We start from the raw sequence: 27,263 nt of genomic DNA on the forward strand, positions 1-27,263 counted from the left end.
GATACTGCTCTAGACAACGGTTGACCACTTCTAACTGTCCATCAGTCTGGGGGTGATAAGCGGAGCTCATCTACAATTTGGTACCAGACATCTTAAAGAACTCCCTCCAAAAGTGGCTGATAAAGATAGGGTCTCTGTCACTAACTATCGTCTTGGGCATACCATGCAGCTCCACAATGCCTTCTACAAACCTTTCAGCTACTATCTTTGCCGTATAGGGGTGTGGTAGGGTCAGGAAATGAGCTGATTTAGTGAGACGGTCTACTACCACAAAAATAGTGTTTTTGCCTTTGGAGGGTGGTAGTCCTTCTATGAAGTCCATGGTAATGTCGTCCCATACTTGGCAGGGGACGGGTAATGGCTGTAACAGTCTTGCCGGGGATAGAGTGTCTGCCTTATTTTTTTTGGCAAATGGCGCAAGAAGCTACATATTGTTGAATATATTTGTACATGGATGGCCAATAGAACTGTTGTGCCATACGCTTGTATGTGTGTAGTACCCCAGAATGTCCACCATAGGGGGAGTCATGGAACTCCTGTAAGAGTATAGGAACGAGGTGGGACTGAAGAGGGATCACGACGCGGTTTTTGTAACATACCAATCCATTTTTTCGTGTGTAGGGAGCTCCAGGATTCTCCGTTGCCAGCTTGCTGATGCGGATGGTGTCCCACAGAGATGTTTGAGGCATATAGAGAGTATTAAGGCTGGGACTACCCAAGACTCTCGAAAGTGCATTTGCAACTGAGTTTTCTCGTCCAGGCTTGTAGATGATTTCATAGTTGTACTCGTGCAGTTTGGATACCCATTTTTGTTGTTCTGGTGTTCCAATGCACTGCTCTAATAGATACTTGAGGCTGCGCTGATCGGTCTAGACGTAAAACTTGCGGCCCAACAGGTAAGGTCGCCATGTCCGTATTGCCTGAACAATGGCGAGCATTTCTTTGGCATATGTGGACCAGCTTTGCTTGTTGACGCCTAGAGCTCGGCTCATGAATGCAATGAGTCGTCCCTATTGCGTCAATACTGCTCCAATACCTGCGCCGGAAGCATCTAACTCAATGGTGAAGGGCTCCTCAAAATTAGGCATTGCCAGTGTGGGAGTCGTGGTCATTGCCTTTTTTAAGGTTGTAAATGCTTCTTGGGTTTCGGTGGTCCATCTGAATTCACCCTTCTTGAGAAGATTGGTAAGGAGTCAAGCTATAATCCCATAGTTGCGGACGAACTTCCTGTAATACCCTGTAAGGCCTAAGAAGCCACGTAAGTCAGTAATATGAGTGGGTCGAGGCCACTTAAGCATAGCCTCAATTTTCCCTTGGTCTACCTTGACCCCGTGGGAAGTGACAATGTGTCCCAGATACTCCACCTCTGGCTGGCCGAATATGCATTTACTAAATTTGATAAAAAATTGGTGATGCCTTAAAACCTCAAAAGTTGTTCGAACATGTTCAAGATGCATGTTCCAGTTGGGACTATAGATAAGAATATCATTAAAGAAAACTAGCACAAATTTACGGAGATAGGGTCGGAAGACAGAATTCATAATAGCCTGAAATGTGGAAGGTGCATTACACAGGCCAAAAGGCATAATCAAATACTCATAGTGACCATTGTGTGTGCGAAATACCGTTTTATGAATGTCTGGTGGGTGGATCCGTACTTGATGATATCCGGATCGAAAATCAAGTTTGGTAAAAAAGGAGGCTCCATATAGTTCATCTAGCATATCGTCAACAGTTGGGATAGGAAATCTATCCTTAATGGTCACGGCGTTGAGTGCCCGATAATCGGTACAAAAACGCCAAGTCCCATCCTTTTTCTTAACTAGCAAGACAGGGGAAGAAAATGGACTTGTGCTAGATCGGATGAGCCCCAACCGTAACATATCTTGTACTTGTTTTTCAATCTCAACTTTTTGGAAATAGGCATACCTGTACAGCCGAACGTTGACAGGTTCCGTTCCTCCTTTGAGAGTGATGTGGTGGACTATCTTTCTTCGTGGTGGCAGTTGTGTCAGTTCTTGGTAGAGACTGAATTCCGCCAACAGTTGTTGCATATCCGGGTGTAGTTGTGGAGACACCTCTTCTGCGACTGCTTGGAGACAGACGACAAATATCGAATGTTCCTGTTTGATCCCCTTCGTAATTTGTTTGAAGGAGGCAGGCTGAATTGTTTGGTGGTCGATCTCCTTCAACAACCGGTGTTGGTTGGCCCAAGAAAACTCCATCATCATACACTTCCAATCACATGCCACAGTTCCCAACTGCTCTACCCAATGGATTCCTAGCACCATATCCAACCCAATTAGTGGTAAAGAATAAAGTGTCAAGGTGAATGGAATACCTTGTAGTAGGACATGCACGTTCTCAAATCTTCCTCGGCACTTAAGGGGTTCGCCATTGGCTACTTTGACATTGAACGACTCGGTAGGTACTACCGGCAGGTGCAGCAGTTCAACTATCTTATTGTTGATGAAGTTATGGGTGGATCCACTGTCGATGAGAACAATCAGTAGGTGTGATCCTACCTTGGCTGTGACGCACATGGTTCTAGCTGCCGACCAACCCGTGAGAGCATGTAGAGATATTTCAGGCTCCCTGCACAATTCGGTGAAGCTTGGTTCGGCATTCTCTGGTTCGTTGTCGCTGCAGTTCCCGACGAGTAGACCTGTTCATGGGCCGGGCCGGGCCGGGCTCGGGTCGGGCTTTGACTCTTTATTAACAGAAAAATGTTAGGCCCAAGCCCAAGCTCGGCCCGACCAATGGGCCTACAACTTGGGCCCGAGCCCGGCCTTGATAAAAAGCCCGAAGCCCAAGCCTGAGCCTGAAACCCGACCTAATAAAAAATATTCAAAATTTTTCCTATTCAAATAGACATTATCTATTTAAATTCAGATGTTTTTTCCCCTATTTAAATGAGCAATGGGCCTACAAGTGAATCAACAACCTTCTCAAATCAAAAAATTTATTCAAATGGACATCACATAGGGTTTTTACTTAGGTTTAACTATAGGTCGGGCTGGGCCGGGCCGGGCTCGGGCCGGGCTATTTTGGCAAAACCCAAGCCCAGCTCGAATTTTATGTGGGCCGGGCTTTTTGGCCCGAGTTTAATCCCGCGGGCCAAAAAGCCTGTTCAAGCCCGTCCGGGGGTCGGGCCGGGCCGGGCCGGCCCGTCGGGCCACCCGGCCCATGAACAGGTCTACCAGCGAGCAGTAACAGTTGCGGTCCCTTGCATTTATGCCCGGGCCCAAACCTCTCGTCATAGTTGAAACATAGACCTTGAGCACTCCTTCGATGTATCTCTGTCTAAGAAAGACATTTCAATGATGGGGTTGACTTTGTCTTTGTCGGGAAAGAGTCGCCGGCAGTCCTGGTGGCTATACGCAGAGTCCTCTCCTGACGACGCAGCTGTTCATCCTTCATTCTAGCCAGGCTGATAGCCTCCTTCAAGGATTTCGGTTTAAACATTCGAATCCCGTCGGCTATGTCAATTTTGAGCCCTCCCATGAACGTACCGACCAACGCCTTCTGGGTCCATCCGTGCACCCTATTGCCCAGTCGTTCGAACTCTTTCTGATAGTCACGTAGAAACCCCGTTTTCCGTATTTTGGATAACGACTCATCGAAGTCTTCGCAGTCGGTTGGGCCGAAACGGGCCCAGAGTTCTTCTACAAAAATCTTCCATGTTACCTCCTTTCCGTCTTCGAGATAGGTCCGGCGAAGTCATTGCCACCATTGGTTTGCTTCTCTTTCTAGATGGAAGGAAGCTAGTGACACCTTCTGTGGATCCTCGGTGTGTTGGTATTCGAAGAACTGGTCAACACGGGCGAACCATTCGGTTGGGTCATCACCTGCATACTTGGGAAACTCGAGCTTGGCTAACTTTGAGGAAAACATGGGCCGTCCTCCTTCTGTATTGTCACGGGATTGTCCGTAGGAGGACTGTCCGCTGTGTTCATTAGCGTGGCTCGCAGATGCTTCCTGCCGCGTCAACAAGAATTCAGACGTCTTACTAATAGCTGCCTCAAGCTGGTGTAACTTGTCATTAACACCTAACTCGAGCCTGCTCAAACTTGCTTGGAGTCCTCCAAGCCCAACTTCCAAACTCTCAATTCTTTCTTTGTTAGTTGCCATGGAGCCTAGCTCTGATACCAATGATAGGTCCCAGTCAAAGCTAGAGAGAGATGGAGTATTCTGCTTAGGGCGAGAATAGGCCACAAAAGGTTTATTAACTTTCAACTGCCCATCCTTGTGGTGGGGTGGTATTTAAATACATAAATTTCTTAACTTCCTACCACTGAAATAGCCTTAAAGTAAGGGATTAGCCTTCTAACTATATGGCCTATCCCTATGCCTTGTCATGCTAACAACTTAACAGAAATAACAAATAACTTATTTGACTCAATCTTGCTTAAGACCAGCTAACAACATGCTTAAGACTAACTAACAATCAACAACTAACTGCTTGACCGATTCTTGTGGCTTGACCGAATCCTTCTCTATTGGGTACTGCTCTACTGGGCCGTTGCATGGGCCATGCATGATGGGCTGGCTTTGCATGGGCCATGCATGTGCATTATCATTCCACGTACCTTGGGTTACGCATGGGTACCCTGTTCGATCTTCTTGGCCCATCAATATGTTTTTTCATAAAACCTACTAAAATGTGTTATTTTTATGCATAAATAGCTCATTTATGTCTTATATTTAGTGATATTGATGTTTATTTATGATTTATTACAGTATTTATAGCATTTCCATGTGTTTCCATGCGTATCTTAATTTTTCGTCCTATTCCATGTATATCCAAGGCGTATTCCGATATATCTCTTAAATTTGCCTTTCCGATACGCATAGCATTTCCAATACTTAGAACCTTGATTAGACCTGTTCATGGGCCAGCCCATGAATGGGTCAACATTAAGCCAGTTGCAGCTTAAGAATGCTAAAAGACCTTAGGCTCAGTTTGGAAGGAGTACAAATTCAAATATGTATGAGTGCAAAATCTTGTTTTCTGTATTATTTTGTATGTATTTGCACTATACATATTTGTATTTATACTCTTTTCAAACTGAGCCTTATTGATATTAATTTGGTAGTGGTATCACCTGAATCAACCAGGCAGCATTAATGGGAAAACCTCCGTCTGTTTGATAAAAAAAAACAGCCGGGGCTGGGTTGCTTTGGGAGATGATAAAGAAGAACCTGAAAAGGCCAAACTGTTTTTTCATAGGGCTACTGGGCTACACAACGGTGGGTAATCCATCCCCCCAACCCTAATGAAGCCAGGATTGGATCCCAAAGTCTCCATTACAATCAGCCAAAATCCTTACTGACAAGCCAGTTGGGTATGAATTGAACAAGTTTTGAAGTGATGATCTAAAAGAAAAAGTTTCTATATGACTAAAATTTGTATTCTTCCTTTTTTTTTATCTTTTGGGTATGAATTTATCGTAATAAAAGGCAGAAAATTACATATTTTTTCATATTTAACTACAAATCATGTGTTTCTTCACAACAAGGTGAAGGTAAACATTTTCTGGGTAAATAAATAAATAAATCTATTAACAACCATAGTCCTAAGCTACAATATGTTCCAACCGGACAAATGGGCTATTCCCACTATCTCACAAAACTAGATATAAATTTAGCTGACTGGACTATCAAATGAGCTAGCTATACAGTTCTCATCGTCCCTAGGTAATATAAACAAAACATATAAATCAAACCCGAAAAAAGATTTGGGCGAAGTGTGGGAGGGCTTATATGAAAAATAAGTGTTTATTTTAATAATAAGCATTCATGAGTGTTAGATGAAAAAGGCTAATACAGGCATTTTCAAAATGATGCGTCCTGCCAAACACAAACCAGAAAAGAAATAAGTACTAAATATTTCACCTTGTCTTATTTGTTTAAGAGAAGTAAAATGGTGTGATTCTACCTTATATATATGCAAGAGAATAGAGGTAGGATGGTTATTTGCATGGGAAAGAGCAGCTTCTGCTACGTCCTCTTTCTTGAGGATCACCCCTTTCAGATTAGCTCCTTCATGATTGATCCTATTCATGTCTCTTAAGATATTGCTAAAGAAAGGAGTAGCAACTGCTTAGGGTGAAATGCAATTGACCCTAATCCCATACTGCCCCAACTCTTCACACAAGGTCTTAGACAATTCAACAACTCCATACTTGGAGACTAATAAATTTATAACAAATTGAACAGTCCAGACATTGAATTGGACCGACCCAAAATGGTGTACTATATTCATTGGATTAGATTGGACCTGGTCCATTTGTAATGAATTCACATTGAACTGGATCAGATTGGGCCAAATCCAATCCAATTAACACCCCTACTTGGCCCCATGATAAACAAATTAACAATCTTGCTGTATACTTACCTATTCCACTGGCCCCTCCAGTTATGATTGCAACCTTCCCTTCCAATCTACAATATCACACATGCGTCTTAGATAGATTGAAGATGTTGTTCTGCGATTGCTGCATCTATCCCCATTTGTTGTATGTGCCTATTGTCTAGCTTTGTCCTTTGAGCCTAAAGTTGTTTTACAACAAGGACATACATTTGGGCCCTAGTTAATTCATTGCCAAAAGTCCATTTTTGGCCACTTCTTATTGATGGCAGGCATGAAATGGTTGAGATATTGTATATAATATATAATACATTTTAATTTTTAAGGGGTTAAATTATAAAATAGATAAATTTAGAGGTTCTACATAACATTAAGAATATGGGTCAGCTTTACTACATCCAAAGCTGTAGAAAACTAGAAAAGTTATTTTTCTTAGTTTAAAGTGGTTTACCAAAGAATATGGGTGAGCTTTGCATTGTTGTTGCTTTAATTTATTCTTTAACATTTATGTAATTAGTGAAAACAATATATAACATGATGTCAACTAATCAATAGTGTTTCGGTAGTTCACTTGTCAATAGCAGATAACTTTAATTTTATGTGGCCTCCTCACTATGATCTCAATGTGGTAGGTTTGCAAGTTATTTTCAACATGTGATTTGGAGCCCCACCAATTATTAGAAGAATGGACAAACATTAAATAGCTTGGTATTTTTTGAACCAAGAATTTTTTTATTCTTTTTTAGAACTTTCATTTTTTCTGTTTTGTTTCTTTTTGGAAATATGAACCAGATATCACAGGCTATTTTGGTTGTAAAGATTTTCCTACCTTACTACTACTATTTTCTGCGGGAAATAAAATTTATTTTTAACAAGTGATGACAAAAACTAGTAGAACAAGATTTCAAAACCAAACAAGCTCTAAGCCCAGCATCATCTAGAGTTTGGTCACTCCAAACAGGGCTATCAATGGGGTTCAAAAGTCCGATAAATGATCTGAGATCTGATCTCAATATTTCAGATTAGGATGATCTATTTACATAATCAGATAGGATGTATATCCATTTGACCCTAACTCTAACTCTATGTCTTGGCCAACCTTGGAATTAACTTTACAGCATGAACCGGTTTTGGGTGTCAAAATGGCAAAGCAAAGATCGTTGTAGAACAAAGAGCAAAGCTAGCTAGGTTCAAATTAAGACTGGGAATTGACTTGACAATTACAAAGTTCAGAGCTACTTTTGGCCCCAATAGTGTTCTATGTATACTTATATGACATAGATCAGTTGATCCAACTGAGTGGTGGCTCAGTTGATACATAAATTGGATAGCCTAGATCAGATGCAATTTTGAGCCCTATTATTGGCTCTCACCAAAAGAGTTATTAATATTGTTAGAAAAAGTATTATACTATACCAAGAAGAATTGAATTAAGGCCTCCAGGAACCATCGGTCTAGTATTAGGGCAGCCAAAACCGCATTTGGTGTCTGAAAAAGGAAAACAGTTTCTTGGGATATGGGTCTACCTTCATTCTGAGCTGTTGACATCTCGGCATAAGTTTGAGTCTTACCTCCGCCCAAGATCATAATTTCTGGCTTTTGGGTCTGAGTGGTTGTAAGTGATTGAAGTGTATCACAATTAAAGTGATTCACAAGATTCAACGAGCAATCAATATTTTATGGTCAAAGGTCTGGAAAAAATATCTGAAAAGGGTGGAAGGTATTATTCAAAAGTTATGAAAGATGCGAGTCCTCTGCCCACTAAAACTCTGCCTACTTTTAGCGTAGTTACACATGGAGAGCATCTCATTCTCTATATGTTATTATGCAAGGGGAGATATTTTCAATTCATGGGAGTAATATGTTGTGGGTAGGCATGGGCAGAATTCTTGTGGATAGGAAATCCAAAATCGAAAGATGCAACTTCAAAATATCTCCCTGTTTTCCGAATAAAACATGTTAATCCTTTAAAAGCAAGTAAAGTCTCAAAATGGTTTTCTTATAATTGTCCTGCTCTGAAAACAAATTAATTAATTAATTAATTAACATATGCTAATTTTACCTTGAAATTACTTTGGAAGCACTACACTAGAAGTATATTCTAGATTAAATGAAGAAATTTATATATGAAAGATGTTTTTGCAACTACTTTTGCTTATTACTTCACACCCTTCATAATCTTCGGGGTGGTGTTAAAAGATGCGCATGAGAGAGTGATCACATTCAGCTTTCTAATATAAAGGAATCTGAATTGGTTGCAAGTGGCCCCTGTTTGATTGTTTTTTTTTCATATTTTAAAATAAAATAACTACAAAATTGAGTATGCTGACTATAGTAACAGGAGAGTCCTGTGCAATGTATAGGCTGGTTTTAAAAGATGACCATGTTTTATATACATGGGAGTGATTACAGGTTTTCTAATTAAAAGGAAACTGGATCCATGCATTGTGATTAGCTCATTTTTTTAATCGAAAAACTATAAAATTCTAAGGGGTAAGGAATCAAGAGAGGATAACTGATGTGGACAACTATATTTTAGATATAAGATTAGAAAAGCTTGTTTGATTCAGAGGCCTATCATGTTTTATTTATTGGGGTATTATCTAAAATTCATTATGACTATTTGTCAAAATTTTCAGAGAGCCCCATGTCAGTGAGTCTTTATTATTCAAAATTTTCCTTCAGTCAGATGATTGTTAGTGATCCCTAATAGAAGTTGTCATGCAAAGGTGTCAACTAGCTGGTTGGTAAGGTCTCTTGTTGTTCGTAGTTGAGACTTTGGATCAAATCCTGCCTGCATCTAAATTCAGGGGCAGAGCCAGGTGATGGCGGAGGGGAGCCATGGCCCCCCTATGCCTTCAAAATTCCCTTTAAATTTATTTTAAGTTTTACTTGTATTTTAGTCCCTTCACTCATGTTTCCTAACCTTTGGGCCCCTTCAATAAAAAATTCTAGTTCTGCCCCTGCCTAGATTGGGGGATGGGTGAACCCCACTCCCTACAAAGTTACAATGACCCAACTCCCCTAAATGGTGAGCCAATTTCTGGCAATTACGTTGATGGTGCTCCCCTTCCTTATCAATTCAGATTTTGATTTCGATTCCCACTATGGACCAAATGGACTCTAAGTTTGATAAATAAAAAAAAATGTCAATAATAGTGAAAACCCCACAATGGTTGATTTTAACCAATTAACATAACAAGTTGTGGGTCTTGGTTTTGCTTTCATTTCATCGTCTCTACTGGAAGAACTCTCATGTGATGACATTTGAGGGAGCTCTGAGGATACAAAATGGCAAGCCCCTGTTTAGTAGTTTGGAAAAGGGTAAAGGAAAAAACAACTATAAGCTTCAAACATTTGCATCTATTTTGGAAATGCCATTGACTATTGTTAGGAACTGGGGTATGAAAACTTGGAGGAAAGATTTGAGGCATGTCTAAAGACACTGTCTTTAGAATCTTATTTGCCCACACTCAATTTTACTGAATTTGTTGTTGGGTGATTATAGACAATTTCGTTCCCAGGATATAACAACTAAGGCTTGATCGAGAATCTACAATCAATAAAATTGAATAATTTTTGAAAAAAAAACTTTTATGAAATGGTAACAGATTGGATTGAGAAACAATAGAAAATTGGTTTTAATGTAAGATTTTAAAACTATTTTCGAAATGCATGTGCAGGTGTCATGTAATTAATCAATCAAACCTCATTCGATTTAATCTCTAATGAGATTTAAAATCCAACAACTACAATGCTGCTGTTGTAATATTTTCCAGAGTCACTTGTAATTAATTTCTCCCTAAGATGACGGAGAAATGACTTAATCCACACAGTTCAAATTAAAGTCGGCAATGAGAGGCTGTGTGATACAGCGACATCGATTAGAGAGTGGTTGCACTTCGGGGAGTTCACATCGATTAGAAAGAGACGGAGCTGTTTTGGTGTCCACTGGCCACTGCCATTCTGGCAGCTGCATTGCAGATGACATAGGAGCTGAGGACAGAACGGACACAGCTGACGCCTGACGGCGACAGAGGCCACCATGGTTTTCCTAAATTGCAATTGCGTAGACTATGGAGATGCTTTGGGGTTTGGGTTTTCCCATCCCAAGGCCCGAAAGAGGAAGCTTCGACTGGGTTATTTCAACTGTGGGTTCTCTGGAGAGAGTGGTTCGGTGTCAGAGGAAGAAGACGACGAACAGTGCTTCTCCCAAGAAGATCACTAATGGGGGCTTTCTGGAGATTTTGAAAATCAAAGGTGACTTTAACTGTTTAAGATGGAGAGAAATGTCAAAAAGTCATAATGGATTTTAGATAATATCCCTTATTCTGTTACTTGTTTAAATACAGACCACAAAATTTAAAAGTGATGACGGCAATTGGCTTATTGGCAAAGCTGAATCGGGAGCAAAATTTGCATATAGTTCAGATTTGCAATCACAGGCCACGGGGATCAATTTAGCCAAACCCAATTTAATTTGTTGAGCTAATGGAGCTACTAGTTTTGTATGAAAAATAAAAAGATCGAAATCGCATTCTAATTAATGGATCAGGTTTTATTAACAATATATCAACTGAGAATCCTCATAGTAAACAATCCAATAAGTAGTGAAATATAAGTTATACTAATTAATTGCAGCAGCACACAGCAAACTCCGGCAACCAAGATAGATGACTAACTGGGATGTGACATGGCTTGAGCTAAAGCAGTGTTAAAAGCATGATTGGCAACGCTGTAACCACCATCAATAACCAGATTAAGCCCACTCACGTACTTGGACTCATCACTTGCCAGATAAAGAGCAGCTTCTGCTACGTCCTCTTCCTTGAGGATCACCCCTTTCAAATTAGCCCCTTCATGACCGATCTTCTCAAGTTCATTCCTATCCATGTCTCTTAAGATATTGCTAAAGAAAGGAGTAGCAACTGCGTATGGAGAAATACAATTGACCCTAATCCCATACTGTCCCAACTCTTCACACATGGTCTTACACAACCCAACGATTCCATACTTTGAGACTGTGTAAGGATATGATGAGGAACAGCCAATGGCTGTAACAGCACTTGCATTAAAGATGATGCTTCCTCCTTTCTTCTGTGGAATCATCACCCTTGTAGCATGTTTGGCTCCTAACAAGGAACCCACAAGGTTGACACTGAGAACTCTTTCGACTTCTTTCTTATCAGTACCCAAAATGGTTGGAAGAAGAGCTCCTGAAATGCCCGCATTGTTGAACATGATGTCAAGCTTTCCATACTTGGAGACGGTACTGTCCACAACATTTTCGATATCGGCCTCTCTGGTAATGTCGCAGTGGATGAACAAGGCATTTCCGCCTTCGTCGACTGAACCCAACTCTTGGCACAGTGCTTGGCCAAGCTCATCTTGGACATCAGCAATTACAACCTTGGCCCCATGATGAACAAACAATCTTGCTGTGCACTTACCTATTCCACTCGCCCCTCCAGTTATGATTGCAACCTTCCCTTCCAATCTACAATATCAGACACGCATCTAATTAGACAGATTGAAGGTGTTGTCCTGTGATTATATTGCTGCATCTAATTATCCCGGCCCAGTGCTTTGCATAGATTGGACAATTGGGAAACATATATAATTAAGCTCTAATGGAACCCTGAACAGGTATTTGGTGTCAAAATCATATAGCAAATTAAGATCTCTAATTTCTAGAACAAAAAGCAAATTATATTAGCTAGCTAGGTTCAAAGACTGGGAATTGACTTGAAAATTACAAAGTTAATTAGAGCTATTTTTGGCCATAATATTGTTATATCTGTACTATACGACATGGATCAGTTGATATATATATATATATAATTATCTCCAGCAGGAACCAGCAGGCCAATGTATCAAGTTAGCCCAAACCGTATTTAGGACCCTGAAGAAAGAAAACAGTTTCTTGGCAACCTGGGTCTGCCTTCATTTTTTGTTGTCGACGACATCTGGGTACAAGTTTCAGCCTTACCTCGATCCCACCAAGAGCATCATTTCTGGGGCTGGAATTAAACTTGATGATATTCCAGCAATGACCAAAAGAGGAGGTAGGTTTGTTGGATAGCCTTACCTTTTGGTGACAGGAACTACCACAGAAGCAGCACTCATTATCACCCAAAGAACTATTTGTTGAGTGAGTACTCGCTCAGCCTGAGTTGATGGAAGATGGAGATGTAATGCGGAGAAGGTTTGTTTTGCCTTCTGAGCTCTTCTACCATTTGCTGGTTATTTATAACCACTCCTCGATCCGGTTAAAAAAGAGTTTTTAACTTTTTATCTAAAATACTCTCTCACTACCAAATCAATATGAAATATTTTGGTTTTTATTTTATTTTTCATTTTACTTAATAGTTTTGCTTTACTTTTTAAATTTTAACACTTGTCTCTCCTTGCTCTTTTATTTATTACTAGTAGGGAAAATTTGCTGGTAAAAACGATCAAAAGATATATTGAATGCCGGCTCCTGGTAAATTTCCAAAAGTATATACATTAAATTATTGATTCTTTAAACATATTAAATAATTTATTTTCTTTTTTAAATATATTATTTACAAAATTACACTAATTTATCTTTTATTGTTCAATATAAGTTAATTAATAATTTCCTTTTCTAAAATTTTCCAATATTATACTAATTTATATTAATAACAGAAATATTTTGTGTAATTATTGGTTCAAATTAACGTTTTCCTTTACCAATACTAATTTATCTTTAACAATTTAAAATGAAAATCACACAATTTTTAAATAATTTTCCAAAATCTATCAAATGTAATAAAAATTCCCAAATTTCCAAAATATTCAATAATTATTTACTACATTTTAAAGAAAATTTCCAAAATTACATTAATATATATTTTTTATTTTCTTCTCCAAAATTTTCCAAACTTATGATATTTTGTTTGCCAATTTGTAAAATCCACCAACTCTTTCCTGTAGCTATAATTGTTGAATTTATTTTTTCAATTTTATAATTTTTAATTTATTTTAAATGAAATTTATAAAGAAATTATTGGTTGAAAATTTTGTATATTCATTGATTTCTAGTAGTTTTTTTGGAAAATAACACAATTTAGTTGTTAGTGTAATAAAATTAATTTTAAGAAATTGTAACTATAGTAAAACATTCATTATAATGATTACTCTATTTAATTACTACACCAAAATTCCAATAATAATTATTTAAAAAAAATATTAATTTAACTACACTAATAATTATTATTGGAATTACAGTTATTTCAAAATTACAGTAACTACGGTATTTTGAAAATAACAAATTTTACTATAATAATTATGTGTAACTTAATAATTATTATTACACTAATAATAAATTTACACTAATAAAATTACATTAATAAATTTCTGAAAATGTAATAAGATGAAAATATATTTTAATGACAGGGGTATAAATGGAAGAATGAAATCAAGGTCCTTTGACATAACACAATTTAATTGTTAGTGTAATAAAATTAATTTTAAGAAATTATAACTATAGTAAAACATTTATTATAACGATTACTCTATTTAATTACTACATCAAAATTCTAATAATGCATTTCATTCCCTCATTACGTATTTTTGTCTTTCACAATCAAATTCCATCAAATAAATACATGAACACTATTATCAAAAAGGTGAATCCATGATGCTATAATTAAACACTAAAAAGCTATAAATATATAAAATATAGAAACTATATAAAGAAAATTTGGGCACATCCCTAATATATTTTTGTCATATTAAATAAAAATAAGTATGATAAAAAAAATATTTTTATTAGTTACGGAAATGGAACAAAGAAAATAAATTTAAAACTGACAAAAGTGTGAGTAGTTCCCAATGGATTTTAGACTTTTTTTCTTAGCTAAAATACCCCTGTTTATAAATTTGATCCCTCTCTATTGTGAGGGTAAAAATTGTAATTTAGATATTACTTTTTGGTGCATTTCATTACCTTATTAAGTTTCATATTTAAGGCATTAACTCTCATTCTCATATTTAATAGTATCAAACCTATGTGTTAAAATCGACCTAAAAATGAAACCAAGTAGTTAAGCAGTTCAACCGTTTGTCAAAAAGGTGAATCCATGATGTCATAATTAAATAATGACACTTTACAATATAAATGATAAGGCTTATTGTATTTACAATTTTGGTTATGTTTGCAAAATAATGTTGAAATTGGTGAACGGGAAAGAGACCTAGAACTTTTAGACAAAATTACCCTTATATACTTTAGTTTTCGTTTTCTCAATTGGTGATCAATTGGAACATCTTGGAACCTCTCTGTGAATAATCCTTCCAAGCAAGTATGGGTCTGTCGGGATTCCAAAACAACGATCCCTTAGACCTTTTGAATCCTCATGAAGAACATGGTAGTGGCAGAAACGAAGAAGAAATCTTGCCCAGTTATGATTTTCAGTTGATTCAACCCATCAAACTTCCTTAATCAACAAAATCACAATTGGAGCAATGTGGGGGAAACTAGGGTTTGGTATTTGGCAGATTCAAAGGACCAACACATGTTCTCAAATTAGAGTAGGATTTCTATATTTCAGTTTTAGGTCTCTCTTAGGGGACTTTCTTTTTTTGGATTTTGAGAGGAGGGAAAGTTGGTCAATGGGATTTTGATTCTCATTGACCAAAAAACCCATGTTCATTTTTCAAATTTACGTGGGGACCAATGAAAGTTTATTTTCTTGGGTATATATCACTTACTCGAGTAAGTAATACCCATCTCCTAGGTGAGTAAATTAGCTTTTCCATCTAGGGGAAAGTTGCCAATATTTGGATGGGACAAAAATGCCCCTTTTAATAATAGAATTTTTATGGCTAAGATGGTCATTGCCTTATTTATTTAGGTAAGTGACTTATCAAAAAGCAAACGAGGCATTAATCAATTTTCTTCGATGGAACTTACCGAAATTCACATTGTTTCTAGAGATTATGAATAATTGAACTCTTATAGCGAGTACAATTATACAAGAGTGATTCCTTCTTTTTTCAAAATGAGAATATCCTTAGAAAGCTCATTGCCAGCTTGATTAAGTTGTTTGTAAGTTTTTTTTTTTTTTTTGTTTTTGAAATATCTTTGGGAAGTTCTGACGGTCAAAAGATGTAAGCTTTTGCATTAAAAACTTGACAGTCTAAAGATCGTTTGATTAAGGCATGTCTTTTCATGCATCTTTTCGTAAAGAGATGAGTTGAAAAAAAAAAAAAAACCAAAAAGTTCCATTTGAAACATCCTAAAAATCACTCAAGACAACGTCTTTTCAGCACAAATTCTTTTTACATTTAAATCTTTTCCCAACCAAATAGGAAAAGACAAAAAACACAGACAGCCAAATTTCTAAAAAACCAACAAAAAGACACACCAAGCAAGAGTAAAATGATGATAAGGTTAAAAGAAGAGCCAAAATAACTCTATCCACTTAGAGCATTGACTTTCTGTAATGACTGTTAAATATTCATTTCTTAAACATGGGAAAAGTACCATAGAGGTTGACGATATGTAATACTTCCAGGCTTCTAGCATACCAATCTTAATAAAGAAAAGTTTTAAATGCACACAGGAATAAATTTTAGAAGTTGAGGCAAGAGATATTAGAGCAATTAAATTCGAAACAAATTACTACTCTTCTAAAAGTGGAAACAAAGGTTCTCCAATATCCACAGCAGAAACAAAACGGAGTATACAAATAAAACAAATCCAAAATCTGACTGCTAACAAGAACAATAGAGCTCTCGATTCCCTAACTAATGTATCAAACTATTTGCAAAATAAAAATCATTTACATAGTAGAATGGTGATCCAATCTGTGACATCAAATTTCGCAACCAGAATTTTGATTCAGAACTCTCGAAATCAAACAACTATACAAGGATGGATTAGAAAAAAAAATTAAATAATATTGTTTATAAGATCGGGGGCTCTTTCCATTGCTTCTGCTTGTCTCTAAGCTTATAGCAATGTGTTTTGAGTTCGTGAGAAGGTATAGAGTAAGAAATCTCCCCATTGTCTTCTAGCAAGGAGTTATTTTCTTTCCTCTTTTTATTGTAAGATTATTTTTCGTCCAAAAGCTTTAAATCTTCTTCCCCGTAGCCGATTCCAACATTAGTTTCAAAACATAGCAGGATTCGCCAATATAATAAACTTCATCATTTATAATGCAAAAATCCAATTAAATAATACAAAGTTAAAAGTAGATAAAATATATAAATAAAGAAGTATGATAAAAAAGTACTTTTATTAATTATGAAAATCCAATTCAGACGTCTGACGTCTGAAAATTTTGTTTTTCAGACGTCTAATACATTCGGAATGTATCTAAAATAATGATTTGAAATGGTTTTTCAAATCTGAAATATTAAGATCCCACCCCGACGGCACTTAACCTGCTTAGACGCGTTTTAGATGAAGCCCAAAGACAAAAATACCCCTAAATACTTTTGAAAAGATGCAACATGCCCCTATTTTTAATCCACTCATTCTTCTTCCTCTCGAACAAGGAAGAACAATTGTCGCACTGCCGAATTCGAGCATTCGTGTTCTTTCTCTTGAACCAAGTATACTCAGCGTCTCAAATTCAATTTTTGCTTTTTGTTTTGCTTCTTCATTGTCATAAATCCAAGCTTCCACTTTCCTTCTTACCGCTTTCTGCATTTTTTTAGGGTTTCAAATAGCATTCCAACATTAGTATTCTGTGGTGCACAGTGTAGACAACTTTACCGCTCATGGCCTGTAATCCTTTCCTCTCCCATCAAATCTCAATCTCTTTTTCCTCATTATGCAAAACTCTCTCTCCCCTCATTCAAACCAGTATCTCATTTCTGATAATGTTCGTTCTAGTTCAATCCGATAAGGTTTCATTCCCATTCTATGATGGTGAATAGTTTTTCAAATTTCAAACCTTCAAGGATCTTCGAAAGGGTCAAATCTTGTAATCAATTGAATGCGTAAGTAGTATCTCTCTTTTCTTTGTTTGATTGTATAGGTCGTTTGTATCTCGGCCAAGAAATTGTTTTCTATCATTGAAGGAGAGTGATTCTAATAGTTGAATGTCGATTTTTTTATTTTGTCCATACTCCATATCTACTTACAAGGAAAAGCAATCCGAATTCATCCCTTTTTTTATTGAGGAACAAATTGTTGGTTATACCATAATTAGTATGCACCTACATCCTTTTGGATTCAATAAACTGAATTTGGGCTTCTAGTTTACCAATTGATGTATTTTGAATTTAATATTTTTTTCTTTTTTATAATTTTTATTTGTATCAATTACTATCTATTTTAATTTTTATTAAGTATTAATTATAGATTAATAGCTTTTTAATTATTAATTGTTGTTATTAATTTTTATTTGTATTAATTATTAATTATTTATTTTTATTTTTTCAATATTATTTTAAATTTAATAAATTATTTTTATGAAATAGTGCAAATTGAACTTAAAATTACCAATTAATCTGTTTTAGGGATAAAATAGTAAAATCAGAAATTTTCAAATGTTGAAGGATTGATCAAACACAAACAACCTTAACTATTCAGAGCCTCTAAAAAGTAGAAAAGCATATGTGTCTCTTTTCAAATTTTAGGCACTTTTAATATCTATTTAACTTTTCAGATTTCATTATCAAACGCCACCTTAGAAATAAAATTATTTTCCTCTTTGAGTAGTGGGTCAATGGTTCAATCGAGAGGTGGCTTGTTGGTGTATTAGCTCGTTTGTTCCAGTAGTGACATGGAATTGAATCCCGCAACCACCACTTTGGGGAGAAAAGGGGTCAAGGGGGGAGGTTTAGTGGTGCATATATAGCACCAAATACCAAAAAAAAGTCAAAGGATCAACCCATAATGTCATAGTTAAATAATATTTTTTAAAAAAATACAAAAGATAGAAAAAATTAAACACATATATATAATATTATATATCATTCATATTAAAAAAGATGTGTGATAAATAGGAATTATTTTTATTAATGATGTAATAAAATACAAAATTTAAAACCAAATGTGTCAATTGTCCAAGTCAAAGGGGTCAAGCCATGATGTTATAATTACATAATAAAAGTTAAGTAATATAGAAATACAAAAATATATATATTTATTTGTAGAAAAATTAGCACATCTATAATATTAATATATTATATAGTCAATTAGACACATATTAATGAAATAGATGTAATAAATATGAATTATTTTTATTGATGGAGGAAATGCAATACAAAGTTTAAAGTTATTTTGGAAAGAAAAATGTTTTCCATTTTTGGGATGGCTTGGGAATTCAATGGTGTAGATTGATCCATGATGTCATAATTAAATAATAAAAAATTAAAATAGATACAAATATAAAAAAAGAAAGTTATAGAAAAAGTATAAAAAGTTTAGGGAGAATGATGGTTCAGCCCAAGGTCAGAATTTATAGGCTCAAAGTACATTTGGGGTAGGTGCCAGCTTGGAATTGATGGAATTTACGGCGGGTATGAGTGCATAGAGTGTGAGTTTTTAACCTTTTGAATGTTTATTGCTCCGGAGTGAAAATTAGAAATCTGCATTAGGCCTGTCCATACTTCTCCAAAAAGTTTATAAACACAATTAGGAGACATCCCTAATTTTATGCATTAGTCATATTATAAAAAATAATATAATCATGATTAAATAATTAAAAGCGTTTCAGCAAATTGATGTCAAAATTAAATAATATTAAATTTAAAATTAGATAAAAAATTTAAAAGATTATAGAAATGTAGAAAATTTATAAAAAAAAACATTGAGACACAATTGCAATTATCATTATCTGAAATTGCCAAATGCAATGCACGTGAAGATTGACTAGTTCTACAAATAGGCTCATTCATTCACACAATTGCTTAAATTTCAATGGGCCCAGCCTAAATGCCTGAACCTCATGTAGTGTAAACTCTTCAAACTGAGAATCCAATTTGCACCCCTACGGCAAAAAAGTTTTTCTAGATCCAATGAAAAAGAGTCAACAGGCCAACAGGGTATGAACCTGGCTACGTGACCAATCACGAGTACAGCTAGGGGTGTTCACGGTTCGGTTAACTGAATCGTGGGACATTTTTTGAAACCAAACCGATAGTATCGATTTTAGAAAAACTAGTAATCGGAACCGAATCGAAACCAGTTGGTTAACCGATTGACCGGTTCAGTTAACCATCGGTTCAGTTTGTCGCTTTCTTGGTTTTTTAGTTTTTATAATATAATATTATAAATATATATATATAATAAAAAAATATAAATATATAAAATATTATAAATACATATATTTACATATATAATACATATTTATTAATTTATAATATATAATATATATAATATACATAAATATATATAAAATATATAAAAATATATGTATATCGGTCGGTTCGATTAACCGAATTTTCGTTTCGATTTCAATCGATTCGGTTTTTCGGTTTTTTTTTCTTACCCCTAAGTGCAGCAGACACTACGCTAAGTATCCCATGTGGGTCCCATATGTACAGAATATTTGGCATGTTTAATTGTGATTGGTAACTTAGCCAGGTTCCCACATTTGTGTTGGTAACATCCCTTGCGCAATTTTACACTCCTGTACTCTTCTAATCCAACAAAAGCTTCAAGATTCAGTAACTTGGATTGGAAATGAGGAAATCCAAGCCAATTGAAAGGAAATGACAGAAATCACACAGCCTGTCTGTTCCTCTCTAGCTCAGGCATCTGTGTTTTGTTCTCCAAAAATCAAAGGGAGATGTTCCCAATGCATGATAGGATGTGTGTGTGTGTGATGTCAGTTGTGAGGAAAAGATTTGATTTCAGGACAGAGAGGGCATGCAAAACCTGGCCCCACTCTGTTTAGTTGTCATTCCTAAATTTTGATCTTAAAACTCAATTTAGAAAGAATATAAAAACAAATATATACAATATAAATACATGCAAAATAATACAAAATATAAAATTCTAACATAATTTTTGGTTATTGTATTGAGGCCTTAGGTAGCTAGAGTACAACCCGACCCAACACTACTTGGGCTCAACGAACTCAAGTCTGTCCAGAGAAATACATAAAGTCTGCCCAGAGAAATACATACATACTTGAACGTCAATTATATTTATATAAGAATATTTAGGACAGTATAGGCCTGGGCCCAGGCTTAAGTTCCAAAGCCCTGGATTTCGGCTTGGCCCAAGCCTGGCTTATAACCCTCATAACAAGTGCAAAGCCCAACCTGACCCCACCATCACCCCAACAATATGTATATATGTATAAAATATATATATATTATATTTATAAATTAAATTTATGCATATTTTGAATTTCAGAAACAGATATTCCCGTGCCTCACTATAGTATAAAAATGGTTTTAGGCCCTATTTGATGATTAAGTACTTGTTTTACAAGTACTTCTAACAAGTACTTATTTTAACCACTTAAGGTTATTTGGTAATCTATTTTTCAAATTATTTATTATGTTTTTGAGAACTTATTGAGGTGGAAATGTTTGGTAAGCTACTTTCCCCATAGTAGAGGTATAAATTAGGTCGTGCCGCCCGTAGCCTGACACAACGGTCTGTGGGTCGTGCCAGGCACGACACGACCATGCGGGCCGTGCTAGGCTTGGGATTTTAGGTCCACGAGTCGGCATAGCATGGCACGACCGAGCGGGCCGTGCCACCTGCAGCCTGTGGGCTGGCACGACCCATATATATTTTATATATTATAATTATATAATAATATATTAATAAAATAAATATTTTTTTAATGTTATTATACTAATTCATTTAATTATTGCATATATAAGCAATTTTATACAAAAAATTCATATAAAATTAAAATTTTAAGTTTTTTTATCAATTTTTTTTTAAATAAATAGCTTTGGCCCGATACATGGCCTGACCCGGCCCAAGGCTCGGCCCATGGGCTTGGGCCGTAGGCCGTGCCGGGCCGACCCCCAAAATTTTCACCGGGGAGGGCGTCATGGCCCATAATGGCCCACGGGCCGCCCCAAGCCGTGCGCACTTTACACCTCTACCCCTTAGGTGCTTATATTGACACAAATGACAATTTTAGCCCTCACTTCACTCGTACATATAGACAATGGTTTTCACATGTTATAATATACATTTCAACTACAGCCCACGTGGACTGCCATGTGGATCCAATTAATAATAATAATAATAATAATAGTCATAATCATAATAGTAAATAATAAAAAATAATTATAATAATAATTATAAATAATAATAATAATAATAATAATAATAATAATAATAATAATAATAAATAACTAATCATAATAGGGGAAGACGACAAAGAACAAGTCTCCAAGCTGACGCAAGACGTCAACGAGTCCGGCCATGGCAACGCCTTCAAGTAGCGCTTTGGGATCATCTTTATTGGCAACTCTATACAACTCCGAATTGGCGATGTTGTACTCGTTTCTTATCTGGTACCTTGTAATGGGCATTTCGTCCAAGTATCACAAACTGACAATGTGATGAATCCTAATTGAAACTGGCAGAAATGGTGATGCTGTACTCGGCAGCTCTCCCAGCGGCAGTTAATTTCACTGCTACATTTCTACCATTAACTGCCATTGGGAGCAGTTAAAGGGGAGAGATCGGGAGAGAGAGAAAAATATGGGAGAGATCAGAAAATGAACTTACGAAGAGGGGCCAAGATTTAACGACTAGAAGAAAAGAAAGAAGAAAGGTTTCCAATGGCAGAATTGATCGACAGGGAAGAAAGATTTGAATTACCAATCGTTGCGAAAAATTCTTTCTCGCCACTCCACTTCCACCCTTTCCCACCAATAACGTCATGAAAGGTCAACATTTCGTGAGGCTTATTTAAACATCGTCTAAAGTGGATCTTTGGCGATATTTAATCATGTACTTAAAAAATACATCCAACGGGACTGATGAAATATTGTAAACTGAGATAATAAACAGAATATGCCGAGGCCTGGGCTGTCTATAAGGCAGTACTAAGAAATACCAACCCAATGTGATTCACATTTTGGGAGATAATTTAACGGTCATTAACTGCTTGAAGCCTCACTTTTTGCTCATGGCGCAATAAACCAGTTTTTGAGGATACTCTGTCCTTGCTTTCAGATTTTTATGCTTTGTCTTTTTTTCATGTTAAGAGTCAAGAAAATGTATTAGCTCATAAATGTTATTCTTTCCATTGCAGGGTTTAAAGTATCGACATGTGTCAATCGATACGTATCACTCTGGGACCCCTCTGATACGCCCCTATAGTGGGTGTATTGGGGGTCTGACCGGTTTAGGGGGTGGAGGAGCCATAAACTAGTCCTCCTGAATCGGTTTTGAAAAAATAAAAAAAAAAAGAAAAAATGATATCGATTTATCCAATACGCCCCTATTGGCGTATCGATATTTTGAACCTTGCTCCATTGTAGTTAAAAAAAAAAGGTTTTGATATTAGTTTGGTTCTAAGCCTAAGGCCCATGTTCAAGGTTGGTATAGGGTTGCCCCTTAACCCCCCACCCAATGGATATAATTTATACCTATATATTTTATTAGAGAAGGTCAAAAGAGTCTCAAATTAATGGAAGGGAGGAAGGAATGATCTTATAAACGTTCACTATTAAAGAGAGAGAAAGAGAATTTAAAATGATTTTATTAGAGAAGAATAATGATATATTTTAATAGAGAAAATTGAGACATAAGAGGGTTTTCATGAGAAGACATGTGAGGGCAAAAAGAGTTTCAAAGACGTTTAAAAGGAAATAAAGGATTTAAGAGGAGGAGGAGGAGATGTCACAAGGTACTATTAGAGAGAGAGAGAAAGGGAGAAATGATTTTACTGGAGAAGAACGATGGGTTTTAATATAGAAAATTAATTAAGACATAAGAGGTTTTTTATGAGAAGACATGTTTGTATTAGACTTTATGATAGGAGATTAAGATAGTTAATTATTTTGGTAAGCAGACCACATACACAGGGGTGTCAATCGGACGGTTTGGTTTTGGGTTGGATCTAATCCGAACCGAAATCAGTCGAATTGGTTTTGAACGGTCCAGTATAGAAATTGGGTTGGACGTGCAAATTCCTATCGGTTTGATTTGGAGTTAAATCAAAACTCACAATAGAACCGAAAGCCAGAAGTCCAGAACCAAACCTTGAAATTTGGAATTCTAAGACAATGAAAAACCCTTGTTCGAACTTTGAAGGTTTGAAGGCCTGAAATCTCACTCTCTGACTGCGCTTCTCTTCGGCAATATCTCTGGAAAACAATCTCTTCTCTCTCTGGTGGTGCTTCTCTCTCCGACTACGCTTCTTTCTGGCAATATCTCTGGTAAACAAACCCTTCTCTCTCTCCAGTGGTGCTTCTCTCTCCCAAATAGAAAACGATCTCTTCTTTCTCTCTCCAGTGGAGCTTTTCTCTCCAACGGCATATTACAGATAACTTGTTTTCCTATTTTGGAGTTATTCCAATTGAAGAGGTGAGCCCAATCTTTTATTATAGCAAGCAATAGGTATTCCTATATGTGATGGTTTTGTTTTTCTAGAATTTGATGGGTCGGATTTTATTATTTTATCTATTTTATCTCCTATTAGGATGTCAAGTTGTTACGATTTGGTGTAGGCTGTTCCCTATTGTTCAGGAAGTGTTTGTTTAGTTTGACCTATTCTCTAGCTCTATACCACGCAGTAGGAGTTGTTGTGCGTGGGCTGCATATTTTTAGTGTTTCTGTTTTGTTATAAGGCTATATAATAGCCAGCTAGTTCTGTTCAATAAAAATATACAACTTTCCCAAATACTGTATATTCTACTTACAGTTTTTGGTGCTTAAGATATGGTATTAGAGCTCCATCACGGGGCCTGACTGAAATTAAGAAGCAGCAGTCTTCTTAGAGTGTAGCAGAGAGAGTATGGCGTCAGAAAGCAGCTTTGCACAACCAGCAATTCCAAAGTTTGATGGGTACTATGATCATTGGTCTATGCTCATGGAGAACTTCTTGCTGTCAAAGGATTATTGGGCACTGGTGGAGAATGGAATCCCTGCAGCAGCAGAAGGATCAATACCCTCAGACATAGTGAAGAAGACCATTGAGGAGCAGAAGCTGAAGTATTTGAAAGTGAAGAACTATCTCTTCTAGGCGATCGATCGAACAATTCTTGAAACTATCCTCAACAAAGACACTTCAAAGAACATCTGGGATTCAATGAAGCAGAAATACCAAGGCACAACAAGAATCGCTTCGTCATGGCTCTTGTCCCCAACCCAACTCTTATCTTCTTTAAAGGCAACATCTCTGCTTACTATGATCTTTCGAGAAACTGGATTATATAATCTATAAGTTTTTGACTCCTCACTCACTCCAAGCAAAACACAACTGAAACTCTTGTCATCTAGCTTTGTTCTTTTATTGTCAAGTACATGAACATAAGAGACACATCCAAAGACCCGAAAATGATCAACTGATGGTTTCACTCCATTCCAAGCTTCTTCTGGAGTCATGTTTCTCACTGCTAATGTTGGACTCCGGTTCAGAACATGTATGGCCCAATTGATTGTTTCAGGCCAGAAGGTTGTTTATTTTACAGCAAAACAGGGTTGCGGAAAGAAAGAATAGAACCATTATGAATTTGGTTCGCAGTATGCTTTCAGAGAAGCAAATTCCAAGAACCTTCTGGCCTGAAACAGTCAATTGGGCCATACATGTTCTGAACTGGAGTCCAACATTAGCAGTGAGAAACATGACTCCAGAAGAAGCTTGGAGTGGAGTGAAACCATCAGTTGATCATTTTCAGGTCTTTGGATGTGTCTCTTATGTTCATGTACCTGATAGTAAAAGAACAAAGCTAGATGACAAGAGTTTCAGTTGTGTTTTGCTTGGAGTGAGTGAAGAGTCAAAAGCTTATAGATTATATAATCCAGTTTCTCGGAAGATCATAGTAAGCAGAGATGTTGCCTTTGAAGAAGATAAGAGTTGGGTTTGGGACAAGAGCCATGAAGAAGCGATTCTTGTTGACTTGGAATGGGGTGATGATGAACAAGAAGCTGCTGTAGCTGATGACAATGGAGTGCAAAATGCAGCTGACCTTCTAGGTGATAGAGAAGAAGAAATAGAGAATGAGTCTTCAGATGATCCAACTGAAGAGAGCTCACCTAGCTCAAATGAAGGGAGAATTAGGCGAGCACCAATCTGGATGCGAGATTATGTAAGTGGAGCAGAACTTTCAGAAGAAGAAGATGTGGCTAATTTGGCCATGCTTGTAGATGTTGATCCAATTTATTATGAAGATGCTGTGAAGAGTGCAAAATGGAGGAAAGCTATGGATTTGGAGATAGAAGCAATAAAGAAGAATGATACATGGGAACTGACAAAATTACCTACTGGAGGAAAGAAAATTGGAGTAAAGTGGGTTTACAAAACAAAATTCAATGAGAATGGAGAAGTAGACAAGTACAAGGCTAGACTTGTAGCAAAGGGGTATGCTCAGCAACATGGGGTCGATTATACGGAAGTGTTTGCACCTGTGGCACAATTAGACACAATCCGCTTGGTGATTGCACTTGCAGCTCAAAAGGAATGGACCATATACCAGTTAGACGTAAAGTCAGCCTTCTTACATGGTGAATTGAGTGAGGAAGTTTTTGTGGAGCAACCTCGTGGTTATGAAAAGAGGGGTGATGAGCAGAAGGTGTACAAGCTGAAAAAGGCTTTATATGGACTCAAGCAGGCTCCACGAGCATGGTATAGTCGTATAGAATCTTATTTTGTGAAGGGAGGATACGAAAAGTGCTATTGTGAACACACTTTGTTTCTCAAGACAGCAAAAGGAGGTAAAATATTGATTGTGAGTCTTTATGCTGATGATCTTATATTCACTGGTAACGATGAGTCAATGTTTGCTGAGTTTAAAAGATCTATGATGCTTAAATTTGACATGACTGATCCTGGGAAGATGAGATACTTTCTTGGTATTGAAGTAATGCAAAGGTCTAATGGCATCTACATTAGTAAAAGGAAATATGCTCTGGAAGTATTAGAGAGGTTTGGGATGGATAAAAGCAATCCGGTGCATAATCCAATTGTTCCAGGTTTCAAGCTCTTGAAAGATGAAGATGGAGCAAGAGTGGATGCTACTATCTACAAGCAGATTGTGGGAAGTCTCATGTATTTGACAGCTACTCGACCAGACATGATGTTTGTGGTGAGTCTTATCAGCAAATATATAAGAAATCCTACTGAGCTTCACTTACAAGCAGCAAAGAGAGTCTTGAGGTATTTGAAAGTTACTACTGATCTTGGTATCTTCTATAAGAAGGGAGGAAATGAGGAATTGATTGCTTACACAGATAGTGATTATGCTGGGAACTTGGATGATAGGAAAAGCACTTCAGGATATGTGTTTTTATTGAGTTCAGGGGCAGCAGAATTCATAGCTACAGTCTCATGTGCTTGTTAGGTTGTATGGTTGAGAAGAGTTTTGGAAAAGCTAAGTCACATTCAGAGTCAGTCCACCACAGTTTATTGTGACAATAGTTCAACAATCAAGCTTTCCAAGAATCCAATATTGCATGGACGCAGCAAACATATAGATGTTTGCTTTCATTTCCTTCGTGAACTTACAAAGGCTGGGACTGTGAAGATGGTTCATTGTAATACTCTAGAGCGAGTAGCAGATGTGATGACTAAACCTCTAAAGCTCGATGCTTTTGTGAAGCTACGAAGCTTGTTGGGTGCGTGTCCAGTACTCGATGTAAACTGAATGCTATCATGGCATTTAGTTTAAGGGAGGGTGTTAAGTTGTTAGGATTTGGTCTAGGCTGTTCCCTATTGTTCAGGGAGTGTTTGTTTAATTTGACCTATTCTCTAGCTCTATACCACGC

The 27,263-nt window shown here is 36.7% G+C and overlaps 1 protein-coding gene across 2 annotated transcripts; it reads right to left on the bottom strand.

The window, feature by feature from the left end:
• Positions 1 to 10,907: 10,907 nt before the first annotated feature.
• On the bottom strand, positions 10,908 to 12,585 carry LOC104590008 (short chain aldehyde dehydrogenase 1-like). 2 transcript variants are annotated; one of them, XM_010248505.2, is made up of 2 exons: positions 12,459 to 12,585; positions 10,908 to 11,867 (listed from the first exon to the last, which is right to left on the bottom strand). In XM_010248505.2, the coding sequence occupies exons 1-2, from the start codon at positions 12,494 to 12,496 to the stop codon at positions 11,048 to 11,050; spliced, it is 858 nt and encodes a 285-aa protein (XP_010246807.1). In that variant the 5' UTR covers positions 12,497 to 12,585; the 3' UTR covers positions 10,908 to 11,047. The 2 variants fall into 2 exon arrangements, with proteins under 2 accessions (XP_010246807.1, XP_088746402.1); XM_088890276.1 differs by having other exon boundaries at positions 12,360 to 12,492.
• Positions 12,586 to 27,263: the final 14,678 nt, after the last annotated feature.

This window comes from Nelumbo nucifera, chromosome 6 (genome assembly GCF_055504915.1).
Source record: "Nelumbo nucifera cultivar China Antique chromosome 6, China Antique-T2T, whole genome shotgun sequence".
NCBI classification, from domain to species: Eukaryota; Viridiplantae; Streptophyta; class Magnoliopsida; order Proteales; family Nelumbonaceae; genus Nelumbo; species Nelumbo nucifera.